Source organism: Callorhinchus milii, unplaced genomic scaffold (assembly GCF_018977255.1).
Source record: "Callorhinchus milii isolate IMCB2004 unplaced genomic scaffold, IMCB_Cmil_1.0 Scaffold5, whole genome shotgun sequence".
NCBI classification, from domain to species: domain Eukaryota; kingdom Metazoa; phylum Chordata; class Chondrichthyes; order Chimaeriformes; family Callorhinchidae; genus Callorhinchus; species Callorhinchus milii.
Window position 1 is genome coordinate 67,657,521 of NW_024704746.1, and position 10,039 is coordinate 67,667,559.

The following is a 10,039-nucleotide window of genomic DNA, read 5'->3' on the forward strand; positions in this document are numbered from 1 at the left end:
GTATTTATACACAGGCCTAACTCATCACTCCTGATAACTAGTCACTCGTGGTCCTTTCCCCCTGGGAGCCAGGAGTTAGCAGGAATTTTCTGACTTACTCCCATCCAAATGTCGGGATATTTCAGCGCCTGAAACCCAGCCGCTGGGAACCGCTCCGATACAGTCAGAGGGCGTTCTCGCCTAGTGTCTCCGGAGTGGGAGGGGGGATACCCCAATTTGGGGTCGGGGGGAATTTATCTGGAGCAGGGGGGTGAGGGAGTGTATCTGGGTGATATCTGTGTTGTATCTCCCATTTTTTGCTCGTCCGGTAGCTCATCCCACTACCCTCTCGTTCCCCCCCAAATTATATTTTGTTCATGTGCGTTCGGAATTTAACCCTCAAAACCCCCTCCCCCAACCCCCGTGCAATCGAGCTCCCTTCGGGTCTCGGCTTTGTGAAATAAATGTGAACGGTTTGAGGCATCTTTACCAAGTGTGCGACCCCCGATTCTTTTACCGAAGGGAGTGTGCGAGCCTCTAACCACTGCTGCTTGTCCAGCCAGGACCACCCTCCCCGTTAGTTAGGGCTTTGGCTGTGGGGTTACCTGGGACACTGCGGCCCCTCCTGACTCAGGAACCGGGGACTAGAGACCGTCACAGAGAATGGGGGTTCGATTCCCACATTCCCTTGGAAAACATGTCACCTTAGAGCCTGTTCAGCTCCCCTCCCCCCCCCACCCTACCCCACCCCACCAACCTCCCCAAACAGGACAGTAGTGATGAGGAACTTACGAAGCCAATGCTGATATTTCAAAGTCCTTCGGTTGAGTCGTCTGTGGCTGTTCAGGTGGACGTTAAAATTGGGAAAGAGAAGGGAGTTTCTCTCTCTCTCACGATGTCCTGACCGACAATCCCTCCGATTAAAATCGCTCGTTCGCTTCACGGCTGTTTGCGGGGGGGGGGAGGGACGATGCTTGGGTGCGAAACCGGCTGCCGTGTGCACCTTCCAAAGTACGGTCACTACACTTTGCAGTAAACCCCGCGAAGCGCTTTGAGACCTCTTCCCAAATGCCATGAGGCGCTGGACAAAAACGTGAGGATATTCCCCCCTTCTCCCCACACCCCCACCCCCCCCTTTAATGACATAAAGTGGCCAAAAAAACAAAAGCCAGAAGGAAGAGTACCAGTCTGGTTTATTCAATGATATCTCTAAAGTGGGGTATAAGCCATCAAACACATTGATCTTTTGATTATATAGTAAATTGAACATGAGAGGGTTAATTTCCCACCATCACAGGCACAGAATTACACAGGGCCGAGGAACGGGGTGGGGGGGAATGGGGGGGAAGGATAAGGGGGGGAATGGATGGATGGACAGAAAGGGGAGGGGAGGGTGAGGGAGGGACGAAATGGAGGGGAACAGAGGAGAGGGGGGAACGGAGATGGGGGGGGGGGCACCTGAGGTGGGGGAAAGGGAGAGGGGAAGAACAAAGAGGGAAATGGAGTGGGGGGTGAATGGAGAGGAGGGGGAGAAATGGAGAGGATGGGGTGGGGGGGGGGGAATGGAGAGAAGGGGAAATGGGGATGGGGTGGGAGGTCGAGAGTTTTATTCAAGGTATTTGACAATACTTTTTTGTAAATGGTACATAAAATTGTGCTGTTCGAACCATGAGTTACCGTTGTCGACAACGTTATGTACAATATTGTGTGGAAAGAAAAAGGTTTCGCCCACAACATACATAGTCACTCCACTTTACAGTATATCCTTTGTTGTGCAAACACAACAAATAAAAGGCGGCTTAAAAAAACCTCCACACACCGCAGATTTGCTACGATTAATATTACTTATTACCCCCTCCCCAACACCCCCCCACACACACACACACGCACACAATGTAAAACAATTTATAACAACGCAGATCAATAATAGTTATTTACAGAATAAAATACCATTGCATCTTAGCTTCTGGCTCCCCACCAAAAAAAGGAAACCTAACCCCCCCCCCACCCACCCACCCACCCCTCCCACCCACCCCGACTAATATTAGTTCTGTACAATCTCTTACAAATAATTTAAGTAGGAACCCGGGTGTTCGTTGATTGGCGTCTCACTTATTCACGAGGGTAATAATCCCCTCAAAAAAAAAAATTATAATAATAACAAACATGGCTGTTTGTGGGGGACGTCGCTGTGCACAATCGGCTGCCGCGTTCCGCCCACAAAACACACAGTCACTCCACTTTACAGTGTTTCCTGTGAAGCGCTTTCAGACGTCTCGAAGACGTGATCAGGCGCCGTGTCAAATGCAAGGATTATTATTATTATAATAATAATTTGGTCCATCGATCCACCACTGTTTGTGGGGACGCTGCTGTGCGCAAGCTGGCTGCCGCGTTCCGCCCGCAAGACACACAGTCACTCCACTTTACAGTATATTCTGTGAAGCGCTTTCAGACGTCTCGACGACGAGATAAGACTCTGTACGAAATGCAAAGATTATTATTATTATTGTTATATTATTACGCTTTCTACAAAAGGAAAGTTTCCGCGTGGCGGATGCTGTGTGCGAGTTGGGGACGGTACCGGCCAGACCGGGAGTCTTAAGGTGTACAATGTCTTGTCACAAGGAAGAAACGGAGGATTCCAGAGTCTCTCTGCCGTTACACACGGTTGGGACGTACTGAGCACTGCTGGAGGCTGCAAAGCAAAGAGCGGCGTTCAATTATTTCTCCGTAGGGTCATAGCCTATTCCCTTTGAGGTCGTTCTCTTCCCTCCCTCGCCCTCCTCAAGTCGGGAGGTCTAGTGCAAACACAACACAGATCACGTAGGTCCACAGCCTGCCCCACCCTCCCTCCCTATCTCTGCTCACACCCCACTCCGCCACCGCATGAGACAAACAGCCTGTGCCCTATTCACAAAGCTTCCCCCCCCCAGCGTCCTGGCCAGCAATCCCCCCCCACTCCCCGGGCAAAACCGATCATTTATTTCATGGCTGTTTTGTGGGGGACTTCGCTTTGCGCAAACTAGCTGCCTGGTTCACCTGCGCACAGTCACGACACTTTACGTGGTGTCCCGTGAGGCGCTCGGAGACGCTCTCTCTCGACGTGGAAGGCGCCAGATCAAACGCGGTGACCGCTGTTAGGATTTCTGAGATGTAGAACGTTTGTGGCGGAGGCCAGGGATGTCCCACCTACCTTCCTTTGCCCGGCGAGACCTCAGAGAAGGGGGTGAAAGTGGACTCTGTGAGGTGAAGCAAGACTCTACAAAAACAAGAGATAAAGACTCGTAGCTGGGCGAGAAAATAACAGCTACGTGTATTTTTTGGGGGTCGGGAGAGGGGGGGGAGGGTCAGCGGGTGTCTGACACGTACGGAAACCCATCACCGTTGCGTTAGAGTCTCCAAACCCGACTAAGAATTCCCTACATCCCACCTACACATGGCAGTCCCAGAGAGAGATTGCTGGATTGGAACACGCGCTCTCTCTCTCTCTCTCTCTCTCTCCCTGGAGAGACACATCCTGTTTACCTAATTCCGGAGAGTATTAGGCGCAGGTTAGAAACGGGGGGCGCGGGCGGGCGGGCGGTGGGGGAGCTCAGAGTGAGATTGGGGGTAACTGCTGGAGACTAACCACCTAAACCCTCACATGGCTTGGACGCCAACGGAGGGGACCTTTCAACCAGAGTGGGGGGGTGGGGGGTGGGGGGGGGAGAGCAGTGACTAGTCTTTGCCACCAGAGTGCACCAGAGCTTCATGGAACCATCCAAAAGTTGCCGCAAACGACCACTAATAGCCCCGGCGTTTGACCCAGTGCCTCATCGTCGCGTCGTCGAGACGTCTCAAAGCGCTTCGCAGGATATACCGTAAAGCGTAGTAACTGTATAATTTCGTGGGCGGGCGAAACCCGGCAGCCAGTTGCGCTCAGCGGTGTCCCCACAAACAGCCGTGGATTGAGACGCCCCATTTTTAAAAAAAAATATTGTTTGAAGGGATTATTACGCCCCGGAAATCGATCCCCTAATCGACTAACAACCGGGTTCCTACTGACTGCCGGTAAACAGAGGCACACGCGTGTGGGTGTGGGTGTGTGTGTGTGTGTGTGGGGTCAGGAAACTTGGCCAAAGGTTTGGCCCTGACCCGCCCGGGAATCGAACCCGGGTCCTGTGGCTTGCGAGGCGGGGGCTCGAACCGCTGAGCTACAGGATTCCACAAACGCAAGTTGTTGCTGTTGTCTCTCAAGAGCCGGGGAAAAGGATGAGTTAAGAAGTGGGGGGGTGTGGGGGGGCAGAGGAACGATGAGAAAAGGATAAGATTTCGCTAGAACGATCGGGGAGAGCTGGAGAGACTGCATCTTCATAGCCTCTCACACGTCAAATCGTCTCACGGCGATTGCTGTCAAGTGTAGTGACTGTATTTATTGGGGTGGTGGGGGGGGGTGAGGCAAACGCGGGGGCTATAGTGTTGCGCACGGCGAGGTCCCACGCAGGACCACGAGGTGAAGGATGGATTAACATTGTAAGGAGGGACTGTCGGCTCGGATTCTGGGAGAGAAAGTCCCTGCTCTTTGCCAACAGAGTCGCGGGGGGAGAATCTTTAATGTCCGCTCAGAGAAGGGCACAGTCGGACGGACAGACACATCAGAATGACGACACCTCCGACAATGTGCCGCTCCCCCCCCCCTCTCTCTCTTTACAACCCCCCCCACCCCCTCACACGACCCCCCAGCAGCCACGGAAACGTTCCTTTTGTCGAAGGAGTAATAAGATAATAATAATAATCCTTGCATTTCATTCAGCGTCTTATCACGTCGTTGAGACGTCTTTGCAGGATGTACTGTAAAGTGTAGTGACTGTGTATTTTGTGGGCGAAATGCGGCAGCCAATTGCGCCCAGCGACGTCCCCACAAACAGTCGTGTGTGTGTGTGTGTGTGTGTGTGGGTACGGAGTAAGGAAACTTGTCTAGTGTTTTGCTCTGACCCGCCCGGGAATCGAACCCGGGTCCTCTCGCGTGCGAGGCGAGCGCTCTAGCCACTACGCTACGGGTGTGCGTGACGGGGAAACTCAAGTGAGTAGCCCTCAGACCCGGAGGTGATTGTGTGTGAGTGCCCGAGCCGGGCCACAGTTAGTTAGCGAGCGCTTTACTCACAGTGGGAGTAGATGGTTCCTGCTCCACTGACGCTGAACCTGTTCATGGTGAGTCTGTGATTCACTACGTTCTTCTGTGGCTGAAACACGATGATGTGGACCTTGGGGGCAAACAGACAGCCCAGCACCACAAAGCCACTCAGACTGACCGAGATACACATGGTGGTCGTCTGGACCTGCGGACAGACAGAGACAGAGAGAGAGAGAGAGGAGTGGGGGAAGAATCACTCGGCAAAAGGCCAAGGTACATCCAGTTTGCCTTCCGCCATCCTGACAGCCGTTTGCACACGTCGTGTCCAACACTACAGCCTTTTCCATACGTTTACTGCTCGATCACTGGAGTTCCCCCCTCCCGGGTTTGTTCTGAATTTACCCCCCGTTCAATCGCAGGCCGTGTCCTCAGGTTCTGCTGTGCGGCGCAAGATGAATCAGCTTATCCACATTATCTCCTCCCTTTAGAATTATTTTGTAATTTGGGGGGGTGGGGGGGGGGGGTCTCAGTGGGCCAAGTCCCCGCTGTGGGAATTCGCGAGCTCGGAGACGCAAACCCTGTGGTGAAAGGCCAAGTTGTTGTTGTTGTTGCTGTTGGGAACGAGTGCGGTGGTGTGTGTAGTAGTTGTTGTTGTTGTCCTCCCCCCGCCCCACCCCCACCACCTCCCCCCCCCCACCCCACCCCACTCCCCCCCCAGTCAGGTTAAAGGCACGGGTGATAATTCGGAAGGGGTGGTGGTGGTGGCGGAGGGAAGGGGAAGGGGGGTGGGGGGAGTAGGTGTATGTGCCTGCACCCCCCACACCACCCCCCACCCGCCAGCCGCCCCTCTCCCCGACTTACCCTATAATCACTGGAGGTGACGTAGAAGATGGGCAGGAAAGCCAGCCAGATGATGCAGGTGGTGTACATGGTGAAGCCGATGAACTTGGCCTCGTTGAAGTTCTCGGGACACTTCCTGGTCTTGAAGGCGTAGACGGTGCAGAGAACCACCAGGAGGACATCGTACGCCAGCGACAGGAGCATGCTGGAGTCCCCGACGTTACACTTGAGGATCACGGACTCCCTCTTCTCTGGCACGGTGTGACGTCGCGTCCCCGGGGTCTCGATTACCAGCCAGACCGAGACCACCACCACCTGGACGGAGATGAGGCTGAGGCAGATGAAGACCTGCGAGCCGGGGCTGATGAACCGGGGCCTCTGAGCTCCGTCCTTCACCCCCCCGAAGATGCGGGCGATGCGGTTGGTCTTGGTGAGCAGGGCCGAGTAGCACACGGCGAAGGAGGTGCCCAGGACCAGGCGGCGCAGGGCGCAGAGGGCGGGCGAGGGCCTGGCGATGAATAGGAAGGTGGTGCAGTAGCAGAGGAAGACCCCGAGCAGCAGGATGAAGCACAGCTCGCGGCCGGAGGCCTTGACCAGCGGCGTGGCCCGGTGGCGGGCGAATACGGCGGCCACCAGCAGGGTGGCAGCGAAACCGGCGCAGGAGATGGTGACGGGAACCAGGGACCAGGCGTCTGCCCAGCCGATGTACTCCTCGGGCAGGTCGAAGCAACCGTCCAGCCTCTCGTTGGGCCAGGTGCCCGGCGGGCAGTCGCTGCAGGTGAACTCGTCCACCAGGTACGAGTGGGGGTCGCAGGGGACGCAGATCCAGCAGCAGACGTCGCCCGGTTGCATGTTCTTGGCCTCGTGGGGGCCGCAGGGCTCGCTGCACTGGGAGGTGGGCACCACCTGGCGGGGCCAGTGCAGGAGGTGGGGGTCCAGGGATAGGGCCTTGGCCCACTGCCCCACCCGCAGGTAACTGTAGCGGGCCCCCACCTTCTGGAAGCTGAACACGTTGTAGCGCCCGATCCCGTCGCCGTTCTCGTCGAACTTGACTTCGGTCTCGGGGTCATTGGGGGGACGGAACGGAGCTGGGAACAGCGAGAGAGAGAGGGGGAGAGATTGTCATAATAATAATAATAATCGCGTTAATCCTATAATACTTGCATTTGATGTAGGGCCCAAAGTGCTTCACAGGATTGTACTGTAAACCGCAGTGACCGTGGTCAAATGAGGCAGTCAGTTGCGCTCAGCGGCGTTCCCACAAACAGTCGCATTATTGTCGGAAACAGTAATGTCGGATGAGACGTTAAACCTCCCCCCACCCCCCCCCTTTGCTTTGCTTTGCTGGCTGTTGGTGTGGGACACAGCTGTGGGCTGAATTCCCTTCCAAGAATACAGTCACTACACCGTGGGTAGCAGTAAATCCTGCGAAGCGCTTTGCGACGTCCTCCCGACGTGAAAGGTCCTGTGCGTTAAACATAAGGTTTGAAACCGCCCCGGGGTTAGTTCCGGGTCTGATTTTGGCAGGTGTAGCAATGGGTGGCCGTGTTGGGGGGGGGGTAGGGTTGCGTGTGGTTGGGAGGGGGAGAAGTTTGGGGAGTGGGTGAAGACGACAGGGAGACAAGTTCCCCACGGATCAGTCCTCCAATCGACCGCCAATTCCTCTGTGGAAGATCTCTCTTGTGTTGTGTTGCGTTGTGTGTGTGTTTGCGAACGTATTGAATTGAATCGCTCTCAATCCCAGGCAGTGTTTTGACGTCCGGCCAAGTCCTGAGCTCATAATAGGGGGATCAGAGAATGCGCTCAGTCCTACGCTGAGAGCTCCGGGGCGGATGCGAGGGAAAGCGAGCCGGGGACGCAAACCTATGGGAAGAGAACTCCAGTTGAACCCTGGAAACTGAGGCCCTTTTTCTGAACCTGTCTATGTGAGTTCGTGTTTTTCAATCCCTTCTCTCTCTCTCTCTCCCCCTCAAATCTCTCCCGAAGAGACTGACTCATTCCCCATTGCCAAGCGCTTTGGAGAGGTTGGGAGTGAGACCTTTAACCTCTGCCTCTCTCAAGCCCCTGCCCTCTCGCACCCCCCCCCACCCCCCACCCCACCCCAAACCAAACCACACACACATTACCTTGATGTGATCGGCTGCTTATTGCATAATAATAATAATAATAATAATCCTTGCAATTTGATACAGCGCCTGATCACGTCGTTGAGACGTCTCAAAGAGCTTCGCAGGACAGACGGTAAAGAGAGGGATGAGGTGAGGAGAGAAAGAGGGAGAGAAGAGTGAGCTGAGGCGCGCGCGCGAGAGAGAGTGAGAAAGGGATGAAGTGATGAGACAGGGAGCGAGGAGGGAGAAAGAAGGAGAGAGGAGAGGAGAGAAAGGCAGAGGAGAGCGCGAAGGAGAGAGAGAGAGAGAGAAAGAGAGAGAGGAAACCTTACCGCTGAAGTTGGTCTTGAGCAGGTAGTCCTTGTACAGAGTCTTGCCATCCAGGGGCAGGATGGCATCACAGAGCTGGGTGGTGTTCGGGCACAGGGACCGTTGCATGCGGTGCAGGGCGGATGCCATGGAATACACAGCGTTGACCACAAACATTATCTTGGTCTCCTGCTCGTAGCTGGAGCGGCTCAGCACTGCCCGGCGATCGCAGGGTCGCTTGGCCTGACGCCCGCCTTGCAGAGAACATTGGAACTTCTGCTCCCAGAATTCCTTGAACCAGGGGTTCCTCCTGTTGCCGCGGGGGTGGAGGGCCTGGAAGTACTTGTCGAAGGGCCGCACCCGGTAGGAGGCCAACTCCAAGGTGATGGCTCCGTCGGCCACCTCCTCGTTCCCCTTCACCACCACCTCCTGGGCTCCCCAGCCGTCGCTGGCCACCCAGGTCAAACCCGAGATGTTCAGGCGCCTGGCGGAGGCCAGGAGCTCCCTGGCGTCGTCGCCCCTGGTGAAGAGGACAACCACCTTGGCGTTGGCCTTGACCAACAGCTCGCCCATCACCCCGTCGTACGACCGCTTGGTGGTTGACCTGCCCACCTTCTCCGAGGTGGCGATGCAGATGTTGCGCAGGCGGGCTTCCCGCTCGAAGGCCTCGATTCCCGTCTCGCCGTAGTCGCCCTCGGAGGCCACCGTGGACACGTAGGTCCAGTTGAAGAACCTCAGGATCTCGGCCATCGCCTTGGCCTGGTAGAAATCAGGGGGCACCGTGCGGGCAAAGTAGTCGTAACGGCTCTTGTCACTGAGCTTGGCGCTGGTGGAGGCGTAGCTGATCTGGGGGATCTGGAAGAGACGAAGCAGGTTTGCCACCTGCGGGGGTGGGGCGGAGGGGGAGGGGGGAAGGGGTTATAGTAGTAATAGTACTAATGATCCTCGCACTTGACACAGCGCTTCATCACTTCCTCGAGACGTCTCAATGCGCTTCACAGGATATACTGTAGAGTATAGTGACTGTGTATTTTGTGGGCTAGTTGAGGTACAGATCAATCATGATCGAAAAGAATGCTGGGAACAGGCCCCCGAGGGGCTGAATGGCCTCCTCTCCTGTTCCTATACCTCTTACCTGAATGGAGACGCTGCTGTAGGAACCTCCTATCACGCCTGCGATCATCAGGGGAAGGTTATCTTGAATGGCGAAGGAGCCATCGGGGCAGATGTACTCGGTTTCGTCCACTTTCGTCAGCGAGGCCCTGACAAACTCCAGCGACTGCTCCAGTGCGTAGGTGTCCCGGGAGCAGGTGTCCAGGATGTGGACGCCCAGCTTGACCCCTGGCAGGAGGTAGGTGTCCTGGTTGATCTCGTCGATGGCGAAGAGCATGGCTTCCAAGCGCTGGATGCCTCGGTCCTCATTGACCCGGCCGCATTCCTCTATCCCGGACCCTTTCTCGTGCACCGGGAACAACCCTCCCAGGACCAGGTCTCCCTCGATCTTGATCTCCTTCCTCCCAACGTTGCTCTCGCTGGACGAGAAGAATGGGAAGCCCTTGGAGAACAGGATCAAGGCGAGTGTTTGGAGCCTCCCGCACGGAGTCAGCATCTTCTCTTGGCTGGAGAGGCACCTCTTCTCTCCTCTCCTCTCTCCCTCCCTCCCTCCCCCCTCCCCCCCCCCCGGCTA

The 10,039-nt window shown here is 55.8% G+C and overlaps 1 protein-coding gene across 3 annotated transcripts; it reads right to left on the reverse strand.

Moving 5' to 3' along the window:
- Positions 1–2,465: 2,465 nt before the first annotated feature.
- LOC103172906 (metabotropic glutamate receptor 3-like) lies at positions 2,466–10,022 on the reverse strand. Of its 3 annotated transcripts, XM_042335309.1 has the most exons (6): positions 9,488–10,022; positions 8,376–9,234; positions 5,957–7,023; positions 5,153–5,300; positions 4,117–4,146; positions 2,466–2,677 (listed from the first exon to the last, which is right to left on the reverse strand). In XM_042335309.1, exons 1-6 carry the CDS (start codon positions 9,959–9,961, stop codon positions 2,601–2,603), a joined length of 2,655 nt encoding a protein of 884 aa, XP_042191243.1. In that variant the 5' UTR covers positions 9,962–10,022; the 3' UTR covers positions 2,466–2,600. The 3 variants fall into 3 exon arrangements, with proteins under 3 accessions (XP_042191243.1, XP_042191242.1, XP_042191244.1); XM_042335308.1 differs by lacking the exon at positions 4,117–4,146 and having other exon boundaries at positions 5,126–5,300; XM_042335310.1 differs by lacking the exons at positions 2,466–2,677; positions 4,117–4,146 and adding an exon at positions 3,184–3,241 and having other exon boundaries at positions 5,126–5,300.
- Positions 10,023–10,039: the final 17 nt, after the last annotated feature.